Here is a 27,323-nt window from a genome sequence, read left to right on the forward strand (position 1 = left end):
TTTGTTTAGCTGTGTGTATATATGCTTAGCTACACCACTCTTTTCGTCAATGTTGAGTCGGTAAACTGGGACCGCATTAACTGACTTCGTGGTAAAAACTTTTACTCTGAAGAAGTCATTCTGAATGAGCTTCACATGTTTGATCTCTGGAAGCAGTATTGACTGGGTGCAGACAAAATGGGGCAAAACTCATCGCAACAGTTGCCTCTGAAGGACAGCAAAGAGGTTTCCAGCGTCTGTGAGGTCGTCAGCGAGGCTATAGTCCATGCAGCTCAGAAAGTGAAGGAGTATCTTGGATTTGAAGATCCTCTGAGTAATCTGTGCCCGGCTTCCAACACTCTGAATGAGATCTTCTTAATCCACTTTGTCTCTTTCTGCCAAGACAAGGGAGTGGACGAGTGGCTCACCACCACCAAGATGACCAAGCACCAAGCTGTACTGTTTGGGGCAGACTGGATTTGGACCTTCTGGGGATCCGAGAAACAGATCAGGCTTCAGCTGGCGGTGCAAACTCTGCAAATGTCTTCTCTCCCTCCTATGGTATCTAAGCCCTGTGACTTCTCACCTCCAGAATCCAGGGCAGAGGAGCCCTCCAGGAAAAGAAGTAGGTTTGATAAGCTGGAAGAATTCTGTAAGTTGATAGGAGAGGATTGTCTGGGCCTGTTTATCATCTTTGGGGTGCCGGGTAAGCCCAAAGACATCAGAGGAGTGGCCCTGGACAGTGTCAAAGGTGAGACCGTGCGGGGCCAGCTGCCAGGACGGAAGGCCGTGGCACAGTTTGTCCTGGAAACTGAAGATTGTGTCTCCATCAGAGAGCTGCTTGGAAACTGTCTGAGTAAGAGAGACGGGCTGAGAGAGGTGGGCAAGGTTTATATTAGCATCCTCTGAACTGGATGTGCCCAGTGAGACTGGCCTGTAAGGCAAAAAGGAAGAATATTTTATTTTAGTCGGCAAGCTCATCCACTTGCATCATCCTAGTGTGGGATTTTTTTTTTTTCTATCCACCCTCCATTGAGAGAAAATGATCACTTGGGTCAAAACATATAATGTCATGACGACAGGAAAAAACCCAGCCCATATTGCAGGGGAAATTTATTCAATAATAAAAATGGGAGGAGAGGATAATAAAGTCAGCCTTGAAGTTTGATTTGCAAAAAAAAAAAAAAAAAAAATGCATCTTTGTTTAATAAGTCTAGAACCCGGAAGTGTAAAATATTTTACTGCTGTGGGTGGAAGGCAGGCGGGTAAGGAGGTACGTGAGACTACAGAACAGGTTTAATGCCATGGACAATGCCAGTTTCCATTCAACTCAAGCAAAACCTCCTAGAGTTAACCTCCCTCTTCCTCTAAGCTCTGCCCTTGCTCCCACCTCCTCCCCGGCCACTTTCTCTGTGCACAGAGACTCTTGGTAGGATTCACTCTGGGACTTGCTGGAGTGTCCGCTTCCCCTATGCTTTAAACACAGTGGCCCCTATAGCAAACCCTTGTAATGATGATTAACATTTGTTTAGCAATTGCAGTAAGTAAAATGTATTCACTTATAAAAACCATCTTTGCTTAAAAGCCTGGTTGGAATTATAATAGTACTATAAGGGAGGAAAACTAATAGAAGCAAAAAGTGCTTAAGAATGTAAATGAAAGATTCATTCACATGATTGGTAAATGCTTATTTTGTTAGGCCCTGTCCTACACCCTCCCAATCCAGCAGTAAAAAGAACAAAGTCCCTACTCTTGGCCAGTTTCTCTTTTAATGGTGGAAGATTGACAATAAACAAATATATGAATATATATTTAAAATACATCTTAAAAAATATGTCAGGTGTTATGTGAAAATAAAGCACGGATGAAGGGATAGAGGGTGAAGGAGGTGCTACTTTATTTGGGGTGGGTAAAGAAGACCTCTGAGAATCAGGGTGTAATTGACCAGAGATCTGAATGAAAAGGGAGAGCATTAGTACAGATAAATCTGGGAAAGAATGATCTAGGCTTAGAGAGCTGCAAAGACAAAGGGGCCTGAAATGATGTGTGTGAAGTATAGCAGAGGAGGCTGGTGTGAACGGAGCCGAGTGAGCCACGGGGAGAGTGATAGGAGCCGAGATCATAGAAGTAGCCAGCAAATAAAATAAGCAAGTCATACTTGTGAGGACTCGATTTTATTGTGAGTGGTAAAGGGACTGATATGCCTTGATCAGACTTAGAGTTAACCTCACTTGAATGGTGGGTGGCCACTAGGTTGTAGGGAGGAAAGAGTGAAATAAGAGCCCATGGGAGCAGCTGGGAAGCTATTATAAGAGAGAAAAGGGCGGCCTGGATCAAAGTGGTACAGGAGGAGGGGTGAAGAGGTCAGATCTAGGAAGAGTTGAAGGTAAAGCAAACAGCACTTGCTGATGATTAGATGAAGGGTAGGAGATATATCACAGAATGCTGTATTTCCGAACATCTTAAATATTAAGGATGCAAGGGAAGAAATAAAGGCACACACTTTGAATGTGCCTGGAAGGTACCCAAACACCCAATTAATGTTTCCTTGGCCAATAGGGACCCCTATCTGTAGCAATGCTGTGTAGAGGAAGCTATCAAGAAGGTGGTTAGTATAGTAAAAACAACATTCAGCTTGAAATCAGATGTGGGTTTGGGTTGAATTATCTTAAGAGCAGAGTCTGGTGACTTAACTCTTCGTCTTTTTACCTGTAAATGGGAATGAGTTCAACTAATACGAAGGAGACAATGCTTGTGATAACACTTTCCATACTGAATTGTAAGCTAAGGAAAATTGTGAAGACTCTAGTACAAATTGTAAATATTCATGTTCTAAACAGCTGGGAGATATAAATCAAAGACTTACCATGTCTTTTTTTTTTTCATGAAAATAAAAATGTGAAGCTTTTGCTGATTTAAAAAATACCATATTTTTAAAAATCTGCATTCTGCTGTAAAAAAATACGGAAGTATAGAAAGTTAAGCCTTCAGGAGTCTCAGCTCCTCTCTCCATATCCATCCTCTCCAGTTTGCTGTTTGCCTTACAGAATGTGTACTGCATATTAGGAATATTTTACACAAATGGAATCCTATGATCCACAACCTGCATTTTTTTTAGAACAACTATATGTTGTAGACAATATTCCATGCTAATAGATTTATATCCTCTTTAAGGCTGACATCAATGGTTCTCAGTCCTGCCTACAGATTAGATTCACTTGGGGAACTTAAAAGCAAAAACAAAAACTCAATACATTTCAGAGTGAAGGCCAGGACCATTTTTCTTAAATCTCCTGAGGTAATAATTCTAACCTGCAACCAGGATTAGGTTTCCATGTGTCCAAGCAGTACTCTATGTCTTATGTACACATCATAGTATATTTAAGCCATACTGTTTTGATGGATATTTAGATTGCAAGGTCCATTCACATACCTGGATATTGTCTATTTGCCATGCCTGTAAGTAGACAAACTTTGTTCACTCACATTTTTTTTTCTTTTTGTTCACTCACTTTTTATAAAGAAGTTAGTTTTGTCTAAAAGTAGCTCTCTGACAGAAAGTCACTGCACTAATCTGGGTTTTAGATATAATAAAAACCCGTTATAAAAACCCTTAATATTTAGAATTGTTCCACACAGCACTGGCTACATAATTTGTTGGGCCATAATTTGGTCATGAAAGCTGAAGAAAAGCTTTTTTTTAAAGCTTTTTTTTATTTTATTTTTTTTTTATTAACATAATGTATTATTTGTTTCGGGGGTACAGGTCTGTGATTCATCAGTCTTGCACAATTCCCAGTGCTCACCATAGCACATACCCTCCCCAGTGTCTATCACCCAGCCACACCACCCCCCACCACCCCAGCAACCCTCAGTTTGTTTCCTGAGATTAAGAATTCCTCATATCAGTGAGGTCATATGATACATGTCTTTCTCTGATTGACTTATTTCACTTAGCATAATACCCTCTAGTTCCATCCATGTCGTTGCAAATGGCAAGATTTCATTTTTTGATGGCTGCATAATATTCCATTGTATATATATATACCACATTGAAGAAAAGATGTTTATCATAAGTGAGCAACTACACTTTTAAGAACTTTTCCAATTGAAAAATCTTGTAATTCTTAGTGACTCTTAGGTACATGCTTTACTGTTTACACTGCATGAAACATATTATTGCCTGCTGACAGCTTTACAAATGAGTTAACTTTTAATATAGAATGAACCTTATTGTTCTTGATGCCTGGGAAAACAATAAGTATTTCTCTAGTTCCTCTGGTCATATCTGTCCACTAATGTCTTAGGGAGACAAAAAGACAACACAGGAAGGCAAGGTGAGTACCTAAGTCTGAACTTCTTGCTCAGAAATTGAGAAATCTCTGAATATAAACTAATTCCATAAGGATTCGTACTTTTTGTCCCTAAATTTGTATGGTATAGGTCTTGTACTTCATCGTACTAAAATATACAAACTGGAGAGAGCAAAAATCACTCTGTATTGACCGTGAGCTTAATTCCAATGGCCACCATTTATATTCTGCCTTCTGCAACATAACTACTTAATCACAACAGCCCTGAGGAAGGTATTATTGTTCCCATTTTCCATGAAACTGAAGCTCAGAGATGTTAGGTGGATTTTCCCCAGAACACAAAGAAACAGAGCCTGGATTCAAACCCCACATCCATCTGACTAAAAGGCTGTGCTTTTAATCTTAAAAATAGAGGAGAGGGTAGAACACCGTGTGAAGACAGAAGCAGAGATTGGAGTCATGTGTTACAAGCTAATGATTGTCCGCAGACCATCAGAAGTGAGGAGGCAGGGAGACATAAACAGACTGTCTCTCAGAACTTCCAGAAGGAACTGTTAAACTTAAAACCGTTAGTTATTTTACCAGCAAAAATGGGTTTACTAGGGATTAGCAGAGAATTGCAATTCAGGACAAAGCATTGATAAGTCTAGAGAACAAAGGAGAAGACTGCTTTATTACAGAGAAAAGAACAGAGTTGGGAGGGACTGTTACCAATGAAAAATGCATGGGAGGGAGTTTGAGGCATGGTGCCTTTTCACTGGCTGAATCGTGACAGTCTCTTATTGGCTGGGCTGTTGCTGGGGTAGGAGAACAACTTCCTTCTCCTGCTGGGCTTAGTACAGCGGTATCCACTTGCAAGACTTGCTAGGTACTCTCTGTTCCTTTGGGGTCTGTACTTGCTGGCTAGTGGTAGGACCTGAGAGCTCCCCCATCTGGCCTCTAGACTTCATTTTAAATATTTCCTTTTATTAATTTTCACAGAACCAACCCTGCTAAAACCTGGATTTTGTGTTTTTAGCATCTAGAACTGGTGAGAGAATAAATGTCTGTTATTTTATGTCACTCAATTTGTGGTACTTTGTTACAGCAGTCCTAGGAAACTAGTACACCTAACATACTGTACTTCTGCTTTGGAACAATTATGGGATGGTAAAAGGCCAGAAAAGATGAGAATGGTGATTATCACAAATACTTGTCCCTATCTGCCAGTTATCTTCTCCCCCCTCCTCCCAATACTGATTGATGTCCATAGCACACTGAATGCTTGCATACACACTACTCTGGGACATCTGCATCCCCCTGCTCTACTTGGTATGCTTACCAAGAGTCAGTCGTGTTTGTTCCCAGTCATTCTTGTTACTACAATTTTGTACTTTGGTTAAATATGATAGTACCTATTAAAAAAATAGAGGATAACTTTATTAATGGTTGTACGTTAATTCATCCCAGTGCAGAGGTTGTCAAAATAGGTTCCAATCCAAGATGCCTTGGGGTAGGAAGACCTTGAACTCACCTCCTCCACAGACACAAATATCTACACCTTTTTATAGAAATAGAGTAGGGTAGAAAAGAAGAGATCTCATTTAAAGAATGGCCATTATTTTCGAGGTCCTGATGAGTTCTAACTGTTTGTAATTCTAACCTGATCTACAAAGGCATTAATGACAGTTAGAGCCTATGCACAGAGGGTGCTCACTGTATGCTGATGGTACACCCAGAGCTTTGTCTGTATTTACTTGATTAGTCAACCCAGGCAAGAAGAAATGAAGTCAAGTTTTAAACACAAGTAGTTTGGCTAGAACTACTCTCAGATACTGTCTCGCCCTTAGAGTGTATCACTTGCACCAGCTCAAGACTTCTTTAAACCGACAAAGTGTGGAAAAGCAGCAGTTGCACAGGAGCAGGGCCCTAAGGTAAACTGCCAGACTCCTGGGTCATCTGAAATCCCACCCAGATAACATTTGCCCTCTGTAAGCCACATTTCCCCCATCCCTTATGGTCCTCTTTGGACTCACTGCTTCGATTTTTTTTTTAACCTTTTTGTTTTCTTTTCATTAGTTTTTTCTATTTTGGGGTTATCTTCTCGCACGTTTGACCCCGGCGCTGACTTTGCAGGCCCACCTGCTTCCTGTTTCTCCGCCCTAGGGGCGGGGCAAGGCGGGGCAAGGCGGGGCGAACGTGCGCGGTAGCGGCCTCAGACCCGCCCCTGACTCCCGACTGCGCTTGTCCCATCCGCCTTGCCGTCTTCGCAGCCATGGCGGCCGCCGCGCTCCCCGCGTGCCTGGCCCTGCAGCCGCGGGCCAGGACCCTGCGTGCCTTCTGTACGTCCGTGTCTCTGGCCACGCGCTCTGCGATACCAAGCCCGCGTGAGTGTCTGTCGCGTCGCCTCCGGGCTTTGGGGGAGGTGAGGGCGGAACACCGAATCCATGATGGCCGCCGCGGTGGCGGAGTCCGCACCGCCTGGGGGAAGCTGGGACGTCCTCTGCCAGCCTGTCGCTGGCCCTCCCAGTAGAAAAGCCGCAGGTGTGGGTCTCTTCTCTGCGCCCGTGTCACCGGGTTTCTAGTCGCCGATTTCTGCTTCTGGGTGCTCTGGGCGCGGTGAGCTTGCTCCCCCCACCCCCTTACAGTGACCCGCGCTTTCTGGTGCTCCCTTGCGCGGCCATGGCACAGGGTCACTCTAGTTACTGGTGCCCGGTCGTGTTTGTTGGGCAGCGTTAAACCATGGGTTTTCTCGAACGTTAAGAGAAGCATACAGCTGTCCTGGGACAAACTGCCGCTTTGAATTCCAGCCCTAGCTATGCCACCAAATGGGATGACCTTCATTCAACAGGCATTATTGAGATGACCTTCATTCAAGATACTCTTCTTGCCTTGGAAGAGTCTATGGACAAGACAGATTTGTTAACGGAGTCACACTATATGCAGTGTGAGGTGGTGTAAGGGAAGCGTGAATAGAGTAACACAGCGGCATTGACGAAGAGCCCACGGGAGTCAGGGAAAGCCGTGCCAAAGAGGGGGCGTGTCCAGTCGTTCACCAGGTGCTATCCACGCTGCCTTCTGTAACATCTCTAATCTTCCTGTTAGCAACAGATCAGTCTAGGCCACCGTCTCTCACTTCTGCAGTAGTTTCTTTACTGGTCCCTATTTCTGCTCTTGCTCTCCTACCTTGAATTCTCACAACCAGACTGAAGTATTCAAAAAGCGAATCTTACCTTGCCACTCCCTTGTACAAAATCTTCGAATGATTTCTCATTGCTTTAAGATAGGATAAATTCCTAAATTCCTTAATTTGTCAGAGTGGCCCTTTATAGTCTTAATGCTTGTATCTTGTAAGTTTTTTATTCATTTTGTAAATACTTAACTCCTACTGTGTGCTGGGTAGTGTTCTAGATACTGGGATATGGCAAGGTCTCTCACCTCCTGAAGTTTACAGTCTTTCGGGAAGGTCAGACAAAACAATGTCAGTACAGTGTCAGGTGGTGATTAGTGCTTTGAAGAAAAATAAAGCAGGTATTGAGAATGATGGATTGGAGGGGTACTGGCTACAGAGTAGGAAAAGATTGGGTAGTCAGGAAAGCCCTCCTTGGGGAAGTGACATTTGAGCAGAGACCATGGTATATACCATGCCAAGATCGGCAGGGGGAAGGGCATTGTTGGCATAGGGGTCTGCAAGTGCAAAGGCCCAGAAGTGAGAACAAGCTTAGGGAAGTGATCAAGGAACAGAAACAAAGTCAACTTGGAGGTAAGTGAACATAGGTGAGTGGTAGTCTAAGGTGTTGGAAAGATAAGTAATGATCAGATCTCACAATGGCTTTTAGGCATTTGGCTTGGATTTTATTATAAGTTTGGGATTATACTGGAAGGTTTTGAACATGGAAGTGATATAATGTGATTTATACTTTTTAAAAATTATTTATTTATTATTTAGGTTGGGGTGGAGCAGAGGGAAAGGAACAAGCCGACTGTGCTGAGTGTGGAGCCTGACACAGGGATTGATCCCATGACCCTGAGATCATGACCTAAGCCGAAATCAAGAGTCAGATGCTTAACCGACTGAGCCATGCAGGCGCCCCTGATTTATACTTTTAAAAGTTCACTGACCACTGGGGCACCTGGGTGGCTCATTCGGTTAAGCATCTGCCTTCTTAGGCTCGGGTCATTATCCTGGGGTCCTGGGATTGAGCCCCCATCGGGCTCCGCATTGGGCTCCCTGCTCTGTGGGGAGCCTGCTTCTCCCTCTGCCCGCTGCTCTCCCTGCTTGTGCTCTCTCTGTCAAATAAATAAATAAAATATTAAAAAAAAAATCACTGACTACTGTGTGGAGAACCAACTTTAGTGGGGTAAGAGTGGAATCCAGGAGATCAGTTTGGAAGCTTTTGCAGTAGTCCAAATGAAATGATGGTGAGTTGGATTGAGGTAATAGCAGAGAAGGTGGCGTGGTTGGATATGGGATATATTTTAAAGGTATAGCTGGGAGGACTCACTGATGGATTTGATATGGGGCATGAGGAAAAGTCTCCGGAAGCAGGTTAGATTCTTATCCGGAGTAATCGGATGAATAGCAGTATCATTTACAGGGATCAGGAAGACTGGAAGAAGAATATCAAGAGCTCTGTCAATGATGTTTTATAGTTGAGGTGCTTATTAAATATTTGCAGGCTCTTTTCTCAGTGTTCTTTCTGTTCTAGTCTTAAATTTCAGCCATATTGAACTGTTCCCATTGATTTTTCCATCTCCTTTTCTCTGTAGAAACGTTCTCACTTGCCTGTTCCCAGGGCTACCTCTTGCTTATCGTTAAGGTTTAGGCTTAATATCCAGTTCTTCAGGGAGATTTTCTCCAACTAATGGACTAAGTTTGGTCCCCTGCTATATGTTGCCATTAATATTATGACTATTTATTGAAATTACTTGTTAAATAGTTATCTTATTTGACAGACTACATTCTGTGAAAGCAAGGTCTGTGTTTCTCTTACTCATTGCTGCCTTCTCTGTTTCTGGTACACAATATCACTCAAATGATTTTTGAGTGAATAAATGAATTACTATCAAGGGATGAATAAGAATTTGTCAGATAAAGAAATGAGATGGGGAGGCAGAAGGGGACAGAAGCCAGACAGATAGAAGGGATGCACATTCCAGCAGAGAGAACAGTTAAGTTTGGAGATAGTCCAAAGGCTCTGGTACTGGAAGTTTAACTGTGAAGGGAGATGAAGCTAGAGATAAAAGTGGTTCAGAGCGTGAAGAGTCCTATATGCAATGCTATTGTCACCCTAACTCTTTGATTCTTAGTTTTCTTGGCTCTAAATGACCTCTAAGGATAATAATAGTACTTACAGTTAACTGTGAACAATAAGATTGAGATAATGAAAAGCACGTAGCACAGTGTCTGGCATGTGAAAGTGCTGAATAATTATAGCTATTGTTACTGTAATGTAGCAAAACAGAGAGGCATAAGGTAATATTTTGAAAGGTATATACTGTATGTAAATAATTTACTCTCTCTTTTTTTTAAGATTTTATTTATTTATTTGACAGAGAGAGAGACAGCGAGAGAGGGAACACAAGCAGGGGGAGTGAGAGGGGGAGAAGCAGGCTTCCCGCCAAGCAGGGAGCCTAATGCAGGGCTTGATCCCAGGACCCTGGGATCATGACCTATGCCAAAGACAGACACTTAACGACTGAGCCATCCAGGCCCCCCTAATTTACTCTCTTATATGGTTGTATGATTTATTAGGAATGGCTATGATTTGTGTTGTTACTGGCATTATTGTAGCATTGGCAGTTCTAATATGCAATACAGAAGGAGAAACAAGGGTTTTGTTTTGGTGGAACCAAATAATTCCAAATACGAGAAGTATATTTATAGTTAAAACATTTCAAATCAGTTATCTTTAAAGATGTAAAATACTTATTTCTAACTAGATATTTTAATTTGGGAAAGTGAGTTTGACTATGAACCTTAAAATTTATTGAAAATATTTCTTTAGATGATGAATTCACTATATCATCAATCACAATGCACTTTACATTTATTTTTTTTATTTATTTTTAAGATTTTATTCATTTGCTAGAGAGAGAGAGCATGGGCGAGAGAGAGTGAGCGAGAGCACAAGCAGGGGGAGCTGCAGGCAGAGGGAGAAGCAGGCTCCCCTGCTGAGCACGGAGCCCGATGTGGGGCTAGATCCCAGGACCCCGAGATCATGACCTGAGCCGAAGGCAGACACTTAACCGACTGAGCCACCCAGGTGTCCCTGCACTTTACATTTAAATAACTCTGGACTTTTAACTATTTCTGACTTTTCATTAAGATGATTTAGTCCCAGAGCTTACAGAAAATGGATTATTGTTTCATTTTTGTATTACTGAATACCTGAAATAATCAGAGTTATGGGATCACGATCGGTGTTGAACAACTACATTATTCAGCTCTCTATAACTACTGTGTTGTCTTTTAGGTACAGCAGACAGAACATCCAGATATGAAAGACCACTGAGAAGAAAGGTAAACAATTAATGTACTCTATACTATCTTAATGATTTCTGAAGTTCTAAAGTGAGGCATATATTCATGATCAGGCAGAAGAGTGCTGCCCAAGAAGGCTTCACAAGGGGATGTGTACTTGGTGACTGCCAGAGCCTTGGCTCTAGTCTTTGACTGGTTTTTGTCAGTACCCCAAAAAATGGATCATCTTTAAGTGATGGACTCACTCACACACGCCTGGGAAATAAGTGTATATTAAACTAGAATATAGAATTTTTTTTTTTTAAGATTTTATTTATTTATTTGACAGAGACATAGCTAGAGAGGGAACACAAGCAGGGGAAATTGGAGAGGGAGAAGCAGGCTTCCCACTAAGCAGGGAGCCCGGTGTGGAGCTCGATCCCAGGACCCTGGGATCATCACCTGAGCCGAAGGCAGACGCTCAATGACTGAGCCACCCAGGTGCCCCTAGAATTATTTTTGATGATGCTTTTAATAATCATGAAGCCTGGGATGTGTGTATTAATCTCACTAGTTTGGTCTCACCCTGTAGGCAAGTCAGTGGAAGAATCCAAATCCTAAGGTCACTTGTTGAGGATGGAGTCAGAACAGAGACAAATTATTAGATGGAAGTTAAATGGTACCAAATTGTAATTATCTAGAGTAGTTATTTTCATAGGAATATTACCTTCTTCCAGGGCATACAGTACACTGGTTTTGATACTGCATTGTTGGTCATTGCCAGATTTTGCTTCTTTAAACCCTACTTTTGTATTCTGGCCATCCCCTTCTAATGAATACAGTTTTTTTTAAAAAAAAAATGTGTATGTTAATGTGACTAAACTGTCACATAGCTGTTCTCTGGAACTAGGAGACATAATTTCTCATTATGTACGTATTCAATTAGTTTAACTCATTTACTTATTTCCAAGTTCTTGTTATTTATTTCTTATTTCCTTTATTTCAAATTTTCAGTGTCCCCTCATGTACTGACTTCCATCAGAAAAGTTCTAAAAACTAAAGACGGTCACCAGCTTACAGTGGTTCAGCTTACAATTTTTCGACTTTATGGTGGTGAGAAAGCAGTACACATTCAGTAGAAACCGTGCTAGGAATTTTGAATTTCATCATTTCCTGGGCTAGCATGATGCGGCGTGAAACTTGCACGGTGCCGGGCAGCGGCAGTTAGGCGTAGCCGCCAGCCAGCCACGCCGTCAGGAGGGCAGATACCCAAGGCACCTGATAACAGACCTGTACCCGTAGAACCGTGTTTTTGTTTTTTTTTACTTTCAGTACAGTATTCGGTAAATTATATGATATATTCAACACTTCGCTATAAAATAGGCTTTGTTTTAGATGGTTTTACCCAAATGTAAGCTAATGTAAGTGTTCTGAGCACATTTAAGGCAGGCTAGGCTAAGCTATGCTGTTCGGTAGGTTAGGTGTATTAAAAGAAAAGCATTTTGACTTGCGGAGTTTTCAACTTATGATGGGTTTATTGGGACACTCAGTCAATGTAAACACTCACTGTTCCAGTAAACCCATTGTAAGTTGAGGAAGATCTGTATTTCAGAATACGTTGTTCCTTGGACATAAGCCCATCATAAGTTGAGGAAGATCTGTATTTCAAAATACATTGTTACTCTTTCACAAAATATAAAAAATTTGCTAAAAGTCTAAATCCACAGAAATTTTTAGTGAAGGAAGTGTGCTGTTAAAGGGGATTCTTAGCAGAGGGTTTGTAGAAACAGTGCAAAAATATTAGGTAGGTTTGGTGTTTTTTCATTTGAATAGCAACAACTTTATAAGAGGTCAGATTTTACGTAGGTTGCAATTCTGCTTATGTTTCTTTTAATTGTAGCTCTTTTTGCTTTAAAATTAAAGATCGTGTTCATATTTAAAATACTATTTTATATTCCGTAGGCACTACCTCCTAGGACAGAGAAAATGACCGTTGACCAAGATTGGCCTAGTGTTTATCCCGTTGCAGCACCATTTAAACCCTCTGCTGTACCTCTTCCCATTCGAATGGGTTATCCAGTGAAAAGGGGGGTGCCCATGGCAAAGGAGGGAAATCTAGAACTTTTAAAGGTAAGATAAATTGCTGATTCATTGGCTAAGACTTATATCTAAATAAATGCTGATCCTCTTCTACTCCTACCCTGCCTTGTACTTCAGGGTTCATTATGTAGCAGCAGCTTATTGTATTTTAGTTAAAAATTTTTTTTTCGGGTAATAATGGATGATATATTCTGATTGTCCATGGTGAAGAAGACTCAAAGAGTCCTGGGCATTTAAGAATATAATCAGTTGGTCCTATGGCTTCCCTTTTGGTTTTTCCTTTTCTATTGTATTTTTTCTATCTTGTATCTTTCGAGTGGAACTAGGAAAAGTGAAATAACCTAATTTGAGATTGAGAATTGGGGGCTGAAATTTACCTTTTTTTAAAAAGATCTTATTTATTTGAGAGAGAGAGAGGGAGAGGAAGCGCACATGCAAGAGAGCACCAACGGCGGGGAGAGGCAGAGGGTGCAGGGCTCGATCCCATGAACTGAGCTGAAGGCAGACGCTTAACCAACTGAGCCACCCAGCGGTCCCTGAATCTACTTTTAAAAGAAAGATTTTAAAACTTTCTATCCAGAAAAGTACAATATTATTTAATATTGTTACAGTCCTTAAACTTCTTTATTTCTTGAAGCAAAATATGTCATATTAAATGCTTCAGTTGGTAGCATCTATAATGATTTATGAACTATAAGCTTTTTTTTCCTTAAGATTTTATTTATTTATTTTTGCGAGAGAGATCGCGAGTGAGCAGGGGGTGGGGGGGTGGGGGCTCAGGGAGGGGAGGAGCAGAGGGAGAAGCAGGCTCCTTGCTGAGCAGGGAGCCCAATGCAGGGGTCGATCCCAAGACCCAGGGATCATGACCTGAGCTGAAGGCAGACACTTAACCGACTGAGCCATCCAGGCATTGTGAACTATAAGCTTTTTTAAAGAAAATATGAATATGCTTAGCCTGAGAATGCATATCTTAGATGGTTCATGTTATATACGTATATAAGTATAATTGTCATAAACAAACTGTGTTTTCCACTTTTGTTTTTTATTGAAGTATAGTTGACACACAATTTTACATTAGTTTCAGGTGTACAACGTAGTGATTCCACAAGCCTGTGTGTTATGCTGTGCTCACCCCAAGTGTAGCTCCCATCTGCCACCATACAGCACTATTACAGTATTATTGACTGTATTTTCTATGCTCTGCCTTTTATCCCTATGACTTATTTATTCCATAACTGGAAGCCTGTATCTCCCACTCCCCTTTACCCGTTTCTTCCATCCCTTCATGCCCCTTCCCCTCTGGCAACCATCAGTTTGTTCTCTGTATTTACCGGTCTGTTTCTGCTTTTTGTTTATTTTGTTTTTTAGATTCCACATATAAGTGAAATCATACGGTGTTTGTCCTTTTCTGACTTATTTCACTTAGCATATATATGACAGTCTTGAAAAACAAAAAATTTTGCTAAAAGATGATGGTAAAAAATGAGATGGTAACATGGAGAAGAAGGAGTTGTCTGCTGCTAGAGACGGGTAAATGAAATTTGGAAATCTGAATGTTTCAAGAGATATAAGGAAACAAACATTGAGGAAACTAATCTTTTCTTTAAATGAAAGAAGAGAACTTAGTTTAGGGGCGTCTGGGTAGCACAGTTGAGTGTCTGACTCCTCATTTCGACTCAGGTCATGATTTCAGGGTCATGAGACCAAGCCCTACATTGGGCTTGCACTCAGCGTGGAGTCTGCTTGAGATTCCCTCTCTCTCTGCCCCTCCCAGTCGTTTGCGCTTATGCGTGCGCGCGCTCTCTCAAATCTTTAAAAAACAGTTTCTGGAAAAGTATGAATCCGTTTATGTAAAATTGTATATGTATATCTATTTTTTAAAGAGATGTCTAGAAGGATGTTAACCAAAGTGTTAAGACTGTAGGACCTTGAATAGTTTTTATTTCTTTCTGTATTCCAGGAAAATTAGAATGATTAAACAATAATCTCTCCTTAAGTGCTTTCAGTTTTATAAGGAAAATATGTATACCTGTAGATTTGTGGCAGGAAGAGTACTATAAAAACAGCATTTATTTTTCCCCACTATGGTCATCATAAGATACATCATGAATCTATATTTCAAGGAATTCATTACACATGTGACATAAATTAATATTGTAAAAACTAAATTTTATTATAAGGTTTATTGTGCTTAGGATTTAGTTTTATGAAAAAATTCTTTTTTATGTTTTTGAGACAGTAGGCTAATTTATCCTTTAAATTTCTCTATTTTAGATACCCAATTTTCTGCATTTAACTCCTGTAGCGATTAAAAAGCACTGTGCAGCTCTTAAAGGTAAGTGGTTGTTTTAGTATATGAACTAAATATTGACTAACAGAACTAAAGGGAGAAACAGATGGTGATACAACAGTAGGGGACTTCAATACACTATTTTCAACAATAGATAGATCATCCAGACAGAAAATCAGTAAGGAAACACTGGATGTAAACTATATGTTAGACTGGATGGGTTTAACAGATGTTTACAGAACATCCCATCCAAAAGAAGCAGAGTACAGATTCTTCTCAAGCACACATGAAGCGTTCTCCAGAACAGATCATATGTCAGGTCAAAAGACAAGTCTTGACAAATTGTAAAATACTGAAGTCATACCAGGCACCTTTTCTGTTCACAATGGTATAAAGCTAGAAATGTATTACAAGAAGAAAACTGGAACATTCACAAATATATGGAGATTGAACATGTCCCTAAACAACCATTGGTTCAAGGAAAAATATCAAAAGAAAAGTTAAAAAAAAAAATCTTGAGACAAATAAAAATGGAAGCAACATACCAAAACTTATGAGATGCAACAAAAACAGTTCTAAGAGGGAAGTTGATAGCGTACATTAAGAAAAAAGAGATCTCAAATAAACAACTCCGTATACACCTCAAGGAACTAGAAAAAGAACTAAGCCCAAAGTTAGTAGAAGGAAGGAAATAACAAAGATTAGAATGGAAATACAGACTAAAAAGGCAAGAAAAAAGATGAACGAAACTAAAAGCTGGTTTTTTGAAGAGATAACAATATACACAAACCTTTAACTAGACACATCAGGAAAAAAGAGAGGACTCAAATAAAATTGTAAATAAAAGAGTAGATGTTACAATTGATTCCTCAGAAATACAAAGGATCATAAGGGACTACTGTGAACAATTACATGCCAACTAATTTGACGACCTAGAAGAAATGGATAAATTTCTAGAAACAGACAACCGACCAAGACTGAATCATGAAGAAATAGAAAATCTGGGGCGCCTGGGTGGCTCAGTTGGTTAAGCGTCTGCCTTCCACTCAGGTCATGATCCTGGAGTCCCAGGATCGAGTCCTGCGTCGGGCTCCTTGCTCAGCATGGAGTCTGCTTCTCCCTCTGTCCCTCACCCTGCTCTCGTGCTCTCTCACTCACTCACTCTCTCAAATAAATAAATAAAATCTTTAAAAAAAAGTAATAGAAAATCTGAACAGACCCATTACTAGTAAGAAGATTGAATAGTAATCAAGAACCTCCTAACGGGGGCCTGGGTGGCTCAGATGGTTAAGCGTCTGCCTTCAGGTCAGGTCATGATCCCAGGGTCCTGGGATCCAGCCTTGCATCGGGCTCCCTGCTTGGCGGGGAGCCTGCTTCTCCCTCTCCCTCTACTGTTCCCCCTGCTGTGCTCTCTCGCTCTCTCTGTCAAATAAATAAAATCTTTAGAAAAAATAAAGAACCTCCCCAAAACAACAAAAAAATCCAAGATCAGATGGCTTAACCTGCAAATTCTAATCATTTAAAGAGATAGTACCAGTATTTCTCAAATTCTTCCAAAAAAGGGGTGCCAGCGTGGCTCAGTCGGTTAAGCGTCTGCCTTCCACTCGTCGGGATCCCGGGGTCCTGGGATCGAGCCCTTCATTGGGCTCCCTGCTCAGTGTGGAGTCTGCTTATTCCTCTCCCTCTGTTCCCCCCACACACACACACTCATGCTCTCTCCCTCTCTCTCTCAAATCAATAAATAAAATCTTGTTTAAAGAAAAATTCTTCCAAAAAAGAAGAGGAGGGAACACTTCCAAACTCATTTTAGGAAGCCAGTGTTACCCTGATGACCAAAACCAGACAAGGATACTATAAGAAGTATTACAGGCCAAATTCCTTTATTAACACTGATACAAAAATCCTCAACAAAATATTACTAAACCAAATTTAACAGTACATTAAAAATATCATGTCAGATCAAGTGGGATTTATTTCAGGGATGCAAGGATGGTCCAACATAAAAATCAGTCAATGTGATATATCACATTAACAAAACAAAATTAGAAGAAAACATAGGCAGTAAGCTCCTTGACATGGGTCTTGGCAGTGATTTTTGGATTTGATACCAATAGCAAAGGCAACAAAAGCAAAAATAAACAGGTGGGTCTACATCAAACTATAGAGCTACTGCACAGCAAAGAAAACCATTGACAAAAGGAAAGGGCAACCTACAGAATGGGAGAAAATATTTGCAAACCTCGGGTCAGAGGTTAATATCCAAAATATAAAAAGAATTCATGCAACTCAATAGCAGAAAATCCCAGACAATCCAATTAAAAAATAAGCAGAGGATTGGAAGAATTAATATTGTTAAAATGTTCATACTATCCAAATCAAACTACAGATTGAATATAATCCGGATCAAAATACCAGCAGCATTTTTCACAGAACTAGAAGGAAGAATCCTAAAATTTGTATGGAACCACAAAAGTTCCTGAATAGCCAAACCAATCTTGAGAAAGACCAAAGCTGAAGGTATCACAGTCTCAGATTTCAAGATATACGATAAGCTATAGTAATCAAAACAATATATCAGCGCAAAAATAGACACCTAAGTCAATGGAACAAGATAGAGAGCCCAGAAATAAGCCCACACTTAAATAGTCAATTCATGTATGACAAAGGAGGCAAGAATATGCAATGAGGAAAAGACAGTCTCTTTGATAAATGGTGCTGGGAAAATGGGACAGCTATATGCAAAAGAATGAAACTGGATCACTTTCTTATGCCACACAAAAATAAACTCAGAATGCATTAAAGTATACATAAAACATAAATGTGGACCTGAAATCATAAAACTGCTTAAAATATAGGCAGTTATTTCTTCGACATTGGTCATAGGAATATTTTTCTTGATATGTCTCCTTGGGAAGGGAAACAAAAGCAAAAATAAACTTGAGACCACCAAAATAAAAATCTTTTGCACAATGAAGGAAATCATCAACAAAATGAAAAGGCAACCTACTGAATGGGAGAAGGTATTTGCAAATGATATATCTAATAAGGGGTATATAAAATATATAAAGAACTTATACAACTCAACACCAAAGTAACCCAAATAATTTGATTTAAAAATGGGCAGAGGACCTGAATAGACATTTTTCCAAGGAAGACATACAGATCGTCAATGGACACATGAAAAGATGGATCAACATCACTAATCATGGGAAGATTAGTGCAAATCAAAACCACAGGAGCTATTACCTCTCACCTGCTAGAAATGGCTATCATCAAGAAGGCAAGAGATACCAAGTGTTGGTGAAGATGTGGAGAAAAGGGAAACCCTTTTGTACTGTTGGCTAGAGATGTAAATTGGTATAGCCACTACGGGATATATATATATTCAAAAGAGGGGTGCCTGGGTGGCCCAGTTGGTTAAGCGACTGCCTTCGGCTCAGGTCATGATCCTGGAGTCCCCTGCTCAGCAGGGAGTTTACTTCTCCCTCTGACCCTCCCCCCTCTCATGTGCTCTCTCTCTCTCTCTCATTCTTGCTCTCTCAAATGAATAAATAAGTTCTTTAAGGAAAAAAAAAAATGAAAACAAGGTATTGAAGAGATATCTGTACTCCTATGTTCACTGCAGCATTATTTACTACAACCAAGAAATGGAAACAACCTAAGTTGGTGATTGGATAAAGAAGTGGTGTGTGTGTTTAATATTATTTAGTTATGAGAAGGAAGGACATCCTGCCATTTGTGACAACATAGATGGGCCTTCAGGGCGTTATGCTAAATGAAATAAGACAGAGAAAGACGATTAGGTTATGATTTCACTTACATGTGAAATCTAAAAAAGCTGAACTCAGAATAGTAGGGACTGAGAGGTGAGGGGGAAGGGAGATGTTGGTCAAAGAATGCAAACTTCCAGTTTTATGATAAGTTTTGGGGATCTAGCCTACAGAATAGTGATTATAGTTATTAATACTGTGTTATATAACTGAAAGTTGCTAAGCGAATAGATCTTTAATATTCTTACCACAGAAAGAAAGGGTAATTACGTGACACTGGTGTTAGCTAGTGTTATGATTGTAATCATTTTGCAATATACATAAGTGCATCTAATCAACATATTGTATACATTAAACTTACACAATGTTTTATGTCAAGTATATCTCAAGATGGAGGAACAAAACCTCATTTTTAATATATTAAATCGCCTTATATTCTGAGTCATTGCTAGTTTCTCCTTTTTTTAGAAAAATTTTCAAGTTTTCAGTGAATTGTTAAGATGTCAAATCTGCAAATTCTTTTTTTTTTTTTTTTTTTGCAGACTACTCTACAAGTGGCTATGAATAAAAATAGAACCAGAAATCATAGTCCTTGTTCAGGTAGGTTAGGGACTTCATTGTTACATTATAGATAGCACATACATAAGAAGACTGAAGAAAATATTGCAGAGTATTGCCAGTAGATATAAATCAATATAATCCAAACGAGATAATGTAGAAAGATGCTGAGTAGAATAGTCAGTGGAATCAGTAATGGGATACTTTGCAGAGAGTTTTCTTGAAATTGTTTAAAATAAGAACTTCATAGTGATACATAGATGTGGTAACATCAAGTAGCAGAAAGCTGATGATGAAAAGCAATAATCTTATATTTCTCCTTTCCCACCTGGCCCCTCATTTTAGAAGTGTTCTCTTTTAATCATTGTTTAGGTCTGATAATTACTTGCTGAGAGTGTATTTGCTTATTTTTCCATATAGTCTCTTTCTATATATTTATATTCTTTCTCTATATTTTATATATGTTTAGTTATATTAGTATATATATTTTTTTGTATACATGTATAAGATGGAAGTAATCACCAGACCACGATTATATCTCCAGTTCTAAATTTATTGAGTTTGAACAATATTTATTGATTCCTAGATTTAAACAGATTTCACTCGCTTATTCCCTTCTTTTTAAGATTTATTTATTTGAGAGAGAGAGAGATCAGAGGGGAGGGAGAAAGGGAGAGGGAAAGAGAAACTCAAGCAGACTGCGCTGAGTGCAAAGCCTCACAGGGGGCTCGGGATCTCATGACCCTGAGATCATGACCTGAGCCAAAAACCCAAGAGTCGAATGCTTAACTGACTGCCACCCAGACACCCCTGACTCACTTATTCTTTCTCCTTCCCACATGCACAGAGGTAAAGGCAAAGAACTTTTTTTTTCATAGTTTTATGAGTGTTTTCATACGTATACATATTCTGGCTCAATTTCTGATCTAATTTGCATTGGACTACATACAGAAGAAGGACATTGGAATTGTTTTAGGTTCACAGCTGTTAGTGATTGGTTGTGTAGTTTAATTCAAGAGTTAGTACCTTTGGATGAATTCTTAAATTCATGCTAATTAAGAAGGAGATGTATAAATGCTCAGTACACTTGTTAAGGCTTTTCAGGAAAGAAAATGAAATCTAAAAACTCTTGACAGGCAGCCTGATATTGCTAGAAGGAGAAATAGTATAGTGATCATGATTATGATGAAATTTGAGCTTTTGGAAGGGCCTTTTATTGAAAAACATAAGGAAGAGATAAAGAAGTCCTAAAAAGTAGGAAGAATGACCTTACTCTTGAAATGAGGGAAGAGCAATCTTTCCTATCTCCTTTCATGTATGTGGCCTTCTTTTTGGGTTAGTAGGATGCATTTCTGTCCTTTTAGATTGTATGTTTCTATTTTCACTGGTGCCTGGTGATAGACTGATGCTGATCATTATTCCAAATTTGTACCCTGTTTGGCACAAAACATGTGTCACTTTTTGATCTTTGTGAAGCCAGTTAAGGAATGTATTACACTGTGATAAATCTCATTTTTCTCCTTTTTAAGCATTATTTTTAAATGTGCATTTATAGTACAGAAACTGGGTTTTTTAATGAGGTATTTCTAAAATACTTCATAATTCTTAAATGAAAGGCTTTCATATAGCACATTCAGAAGAGTAGCATTATAATTTAAGTATTTAAGTAAGTGCTTTAATCTTTCTTTAATTTTGTCTTTACACTTTTGCCAGCCTCTAGATTTAGATTGTATCTTCCAAATAACTCAAAGGCTTTTAAACTATTTCTTCTCAATTTTCTTTCAAAGTAGGTCAGTTCAGATTTTATATCTAACTTGCAAGTGGAAAATCTGAAGCACAGGAAAGTTAGGTAATTTACCCAAACTTTAATAATCTGGTCGAAGTTAAGTAAAAACCAAGGTCCTCCGAAGTCTAGTCTATTGCTCTACCTATCAGATGAATAGGGGTCTATTATGTACTTTCCAGTTGGCTGTATTTTTTAGACATATAATCCGGTAATTTAAAAGTTGTAATTATCATCTGGTTATTGAAATGACTTACTCACAGTTATAAAAAATAAAAGACTCAGTACAAACCCAAGAACTCATAAAATTCTCCAGACTCGTCTCTCTTATAAAGTGCTTGGCAGTGTTGCATCTCATAGTGCAGGATATTGGAATTATTCCATGATGGGAATAAAATTTAACTTCAGTAATCATGCCCTTTTCATTTTATTTAAATGTCAGAATGTTCTTAATTGCAGAGATACTTTCCCCTCAAAGTGTGTGAGTATGGCTCTCTTAAGCAGTGTGTTTAGGGAATGGTGTGAGCTATACTTAATTTGCTAACATATATTTAGTTGTAGATCTTGGAGAGTCTCTGTAACCCAGAATGACATTTTGCTGACTGATATTAAAGTCTAAAAGAGAGCTAAATATAGTACCTACTGTAAGAAAATTGTTACCCCTAGGAAGTGTTACTGACAAAGTACCTTTCACTGCCCCTTACATCATCACGTGGAAGAGTTCCCGCATGTGCCTGTGCCTGTGACCAGCCTCTCCTGCAGTCGTGCTTTTTGGAGAAAGCACAGACCCCGTGAGGTTTAATGTGTTTGACCTAAGAAACCAATTACTTTTAGGTATTCTTAGAATGAGGTTTTTAAGGAGTGAAATTTCCATGGTGGGGACCTGATAGTGCCAGAAGTTTTCATTTCAAGCTGAGAGCCCTCTACCACACTAACTTTATAGGAATAGGGCAGAAGGAAATCAGCTACCTTCTTATGTAGTCCCTCAATACAGATAGCTGTAGGACATGCTGGGAGCTCTTTTCCTTTTAAGTCCCATCTCCCCTACCCCCCACCACTTGAGGCCTGAGTTTATATCTCTGTGCTGTGGGGATAGATTGATGCGCCACTTTCTTGTTCACAGTGCTTGGAACTCTCTCTTGGTGGCCCAGTTCTCAGAGCCAGTCCAGCCTCCCCTCTAGGCTAGTCGTGTTGCCTGAATATGAGGACAAGTCTGTTCCTCTTTCCATTTAGCCCCATTGGCACAGAAGTCACATAGAGGAAACATGAATTACCGTAAGGATCTATTTAATAATGCCCTAGACATTTGTACCTGTTCAGTTTGAGGCCCTGTTCAACTCAATTTCTGAGAGAATGTAGACCATATCTCACTTTGTTCTAAGAGCTTTTTCAGAGCTTCTTTCAGTTCCCCTCAGTAGACCTTTGGTAACTTTCATTTGGGAATTAATTACTATTAACTGTTGCTTTTTTCAAAAACAGTAACGCTCTGAGCACTATGAACTGTTTGCTTTCAGTTGGCGAGGGGGACTTAAACTGTCCCATAATGGAGTATGTGCAAAGCTATAATAAGCTTCCATCAAGTCATAGTTCCTTTTTAACCTAACTTACTGCTCCCCACCAAACTCAAGCTACCTAAATCATTCATTTAATTACATTCCCTAATTAGGATTCATCTAAGAAGAAAAGGGATAAAGGATGATGATGTGTTTGTGAAGTGCAGAAGGGAGTCTGTTCTTTCATTTCATGTAACTCTAGAGTCATCTCCCTCAATAATTTGGTTTTGTCTGGTAGCACACATTGCAGTGAGAATTTACTGGGCAAAACTATATTTGAGATAATTTTTCTTAATTCTCAGATTTCTGCACTGAGTGGCCAGCTGCACTGGACAGTGATGAGAAATGCGAGAAGCATTTTCCCATTGAAATTGACACAACCGATTATGTTTCAGCCGGACCATCTATTCGAAACCCCAGAGCACGAGTAGTAACCTTAAGGGTAAGAAATATTTTTTAAAAAGTAAGAATTATTATAATACATTATTTCAAAATAGCATTTTGTATGTATGATTATAAAACTGATATTATCATAGAAAATTTGTGAAATATGAGTTTTAAAGTATTAAATAAAATTGCCTATAATTCTACCACTTATAAATAACCTTGACTACTGGAGTTCATTTTAGTATATATAGTCAACCTTTGTGTATATTAGTAGGATGATACCATATTTGGTTAGTTATCTGCTCTTTTTTATTTAACAATATGAATTAAAAATTTTCCAAGGTTATTAAACATTCTTTAATTTTTTTATTGAAGTTTAGTTGACATACATTACTACATTAATTCCAGGTGTACAACCTAATGACAATTATATACGTTACAAAATACTCACTATGGTAAGTTTAGTTACCATCAGTCACCATACAAAGTTATCAGGCTGTAATATTATTTTAATTTTTTAAAATTATTTTTAAGTAATCTCCATACCCGTGTGGGGCTTGAACTCACAACCCCGAGATCAAGAGTCACATGCTCTCCTGACTAAGCCAGCCAGGTGTCCCTCTTTAATATTATTTTTAATGGCTACATAGGATAACATGTAAATCAGGGTCTGTTCTGTGCTAAGAGAGTGTTTGAGGTTGGGGGTGAACATTGATATATAGTAAGAGACTGAAATCTGAAAGTTCAGGCTTTTTGTTCACTCTTTTCAGAGATTTCTTAGGAAATAAATGATAAATAATAGTGGTTTTATTTCCCCTTTCTAAATATCTATAGCTTGTTTTTTCTTTTCTGTCTTTTTCATTAGATGAAATTTCTAAAATAATGTTTATGTAGTCCCTTATGCTGTTCTATACTTCAATGGGTGTGCCTCTGGTTTTTAGCCTCTAAGTATAAATTGGTATTCAGCTTGAGATAATAGCCTCTATTATGTTAATGATGTGTCCTGTTCCTATAGCATTTTTGAGATGATCTCCTTTGAGTTATTGTAGTAATGAATTATACTGTTAGGTTTTCAATTACTGAAGCGTTCTGAACCCTGATTATTTCATAGTACATCATTCTTTTACTTTACTGTGGGTTTGCTTTGTTAGCATTTTATTTAGGATCGTTTGTCCTCATCTCATATTGCTTTGGAGAAACATTAAATCCTCGCTCTTTCTCATCAAGAGCATGCCACATACCATTGCACTTCCAGGTGTCTTGCTGTAGTAACTTCCAAGTTAGTATTTGAAACCACTGTTAGTTTCCTCCGGTAAGAGTCTTGATCCACATGGCATAGCTTTCTCACAGAGCAGTCATAGAGCATTTACCTGATGGGTTTTTTTTTTTTAACTAAAAAGGTTTGAGATTTATAAAAAAGTTTCAAGGATAGTTCACATCAGATTTCTCGTGTTAACATCTTTATTATTGTGGTACATTTATTACAACTGAGCCAATATTGATACATTAATAAAGTTCATACTTCATTCAGATTTTCTTTTTAAAGATTTTATTTATTTATTTAAGAGAGCATGTACTAGAGAGAACATGAGTTGCGGGGGCACGGGAGAGGGAGAGGCAGGCTCTCCACTGAACAAGGAGCCCTGTTGACACCAGGCTCTATCCCACGACCCTGGGATCCTGATCTGAGCCAAAGGCAGATGCTTAACGGACTGAGCCACCCAGGAGCCCCTACTCAGATTTCTTTAGGCACCTCTTGGCTGTGGTGGTTTCTCAGAATTTCCTTGTTTTTGGTGACCTTGACAGTTTTGAGAAGTACTGGTTATGTATTTTATGGAATGTACTTCATTTTAGATTGGTTTGATGTTCTTCGCATGCTTAGACTGGTATGTATTTTTGGGAGGAAAACTTCACCAGTAAAGTGCCATTTTCATAACATCATAGCAAGGGTAGAGGCTCCTAACATGCCATTACTAATGGTGAAGCCTTGATCACCTGGCTGAGGTACTGTTCGCAAGTTTTCTTCACTATGAAAGTACTCTTTTTTTCTTTCTTTCTGAACTGTACCCTTTAGAAGGAAGTCACTATGCATAGCCCATACTTACGGAGGAATTAACAGTTATGCTACACCTCCTGCAGGGAGAAATATCACATAAATTGTTTGTAATTCTTCCATATGGGTGATTTGTCTGTTTTCTTCCATTTATCTGTTTATTCAACCATTTATATCAGTATGGACTCATAGATTATTTTAGCATTTGGATTATAATCCAATAATACATTATTTTGTTGCTCAAATTGTTCCAGTTTTGGCCATTGATAACGCTTTCAGTTGGCTACTCTGTTACTTTGCAGTGCCCCATCATTTGTTTTTAAATACTTTTTATTTTTTGGCACCACCGAATGCTCCAGGCTTAAAATACGCATTCCCTATCCCAGTCCTAGAATCAGCCATTTCTCTGGGGAGCCTTGACTAATGTACTTTTGATTCATCTATTCTGGAGGATGACTGCCCCCTTTTTGAGATGCCTTCCAGGACCCTCAAAAAATTAGTTTTTGTACTCCATGTAGTGTGTATTTCAAATCAGAACAGTCCATGTGTGGGGCGCTTGAGTGGCTTAGTTGGTTAAGCGACTGCCTTCGGCTAGGGTCATGATCCCAGAGTCCTGGGATCAAGTTCTGCATCGGGCTCCTTGCTCAATGGGGAGCCTGCTTTTCCCTCTGCTCATGCATGCTCTATCCCTCCCTCTCTCTCTTTCTTTCTCAAATAAGTAAAATCTTAAAAAAAAAAAAAAAAGGGACCATTCCATGTGGACTGCAAAAATATATTGACAGTCTCTGCAACCATTTTTACACTATAAGGTAACAAATAGATAAACTTCAATTTCTAGAAATTTTTCAGGGATACATCAGTGTTTGATTTGTAATTTTCTTTCTTTGCTAGATTTTGGTATCAGGATTGTGCCTTCTTTATGAAATAAATTTACGAAGCTTGTCAGCCTTTTTTTATTCCCTAGAATAGTTTAAATAGCAATATATTTATGTGTTTAGAGAAATTTAAAATATTTAAAATCACAAAAGACAATACATGTTTAGTGTATAAATTTTAGAAAATCTAGATAAAAGTAAAAAAAACCAAACCTTAATATTCTGCTTGGCCAACACTCCACAGGTTAATATAAAGTACCTAGGGAGTGAGGCGCCGGGCTCATTCAGTCAAAGGAGCGTGTGACTCTTGATCTCAGGGATGTGAGTTTGAGCCCCTTGGGTGTAGAGATTACCTAAAAATAAAAAAAATTTTTTTTTTAAGTACTTAGGGGTAATTAATATCTGATATATTTTTAATAACTTAGTAAATGTTGCCTCTTGTTAATAATAATGATAATAATAACAACCGTTGTTGAGCTCTCTGTTAGGTGATAAAAAAATCTCTGAGCTCAGAATCAGGAAATCTAGATTTTGCCTTACTTTTTGTGGGCCTTAGTCTTCAGTACCAGAATAGACATCTGGTTCCCTACTTGTTCTGTTTGCTTATTTTATTTTACATAAAAATAATCCGATTGCATTATTTGAAGTATACCACAAGATACCGCTTACCATATCAGGCCACCGTCCTCTCTTGTCTCCTTTTTGTCTTATGCTACGATGTGATACCTTCATCACTTCTTTGTGTTCTTTTCCCCTGACTCATGTCTGCCCTTCTTGGACTCTTTTCACTCTACCCACTGACGGTTGAAGCTCAGTGGTGGTGTCCTGAATGGTGTCATGTAGTTCAAGGGTAAAAGTAGGTAAAATAGTGGGACTAAAGCATGTGCATTCCGGCATGACTTTTTAAAATTTTTATTTATTTGGGGGTGAGGAGGGAGAGAGAGAGAGAGAGAGAGAATCCCAAGCAATCTCCATGCCCAGCGCAGAGCCCAATGTGAGGCTTGATCTCATGACCCCAAGATCGTGACCAAAATCAAGAGTCAGACGCTTAACCAGGCGCCCCCTGGCATGATTTAAAGTAATAATTGTGAAGCCAGTCAAATATTATAAAGTATTATATAAAGAGATACTCAAATTTTTAAATTCAGAGAAAGAAAGATGGTATCATATTTTTCTTGATACTCATAAAGGTAGTTCAGAATTAAAAACAACTTAATATT

At 39.0% G+C, this 27,323-nt stretch overlaps 2 protein-coding genes across 5 annotated transcripts in view; both read left to right on the top strand.

Annotated features, from left to right (window-relative positions):
- The first annotated feature begins 177 nt into the window (after positions 1-177).
- Positions 178-931, top strand: REP15 (RAB15 effector protein). The gene has a single exon (XM_078074101.1). The coding sequence runs from the start codon at positions 178-180 to the stop codon at positions 886-888; it is 711 nt and encodes a 236-aa protein (XP_077930227.1). The 3' UTR covers positions 889-931.
- A 5,535-nt stretch (positions 932-6,466) lies between these two features.
- The window catches only part of MRPS35 (mitochondrial ribosomal protein S35), a 50,110-nt gene continuing 29,253 nt past the window's right edge, over positions 6,467-27,323 (top strand). The window contains exons 1-5 of one of the 4 annotated variants that reach the window (XM_078075816.1): positions 6,467-6,658; positions 10,754-10,794; positions 12,697-12,864; positions 15,109-15,169; positions 23,091-23,230. In XM_078075816.1, coding sequence (XP_077931942.1) covers positions 6,547-6,658; positions 10,754-10,794; positions 12,697-12,864; positions 15,109-15,169; positions 23,091-23,230 — 522 coding nt within the window. In that variant the 5' untranslated portion in view covers positions 6,467-6,546. Of the gene's footprint in view, positions 6,659-6,707; positions 6,816-10,747; positions 10,795-12,696; positions 12,865-15,108; positions 15,170-23,090; positions 23,231-27,323 lie in introns of those variants that run through there. The other 3 variants (XM_078075814.1, XM_036076865.2, XM_078075815.1) reach the window with 3 other exon arrangements.

This window comes from Halichoerus grypus, chromosome 6 (assembly GCF_964656455.1).
Source record: "Halichoerus grypus chromosome 6, mHalGry1.hap1.1, whole genome shotgun sequence".
Taxonomy (NCBI): Eukaryota; Metazoa; Chordata; class Mammalia; order Carnivora; family Phocidae; genus Halichoerus; species Halichoerus grypus.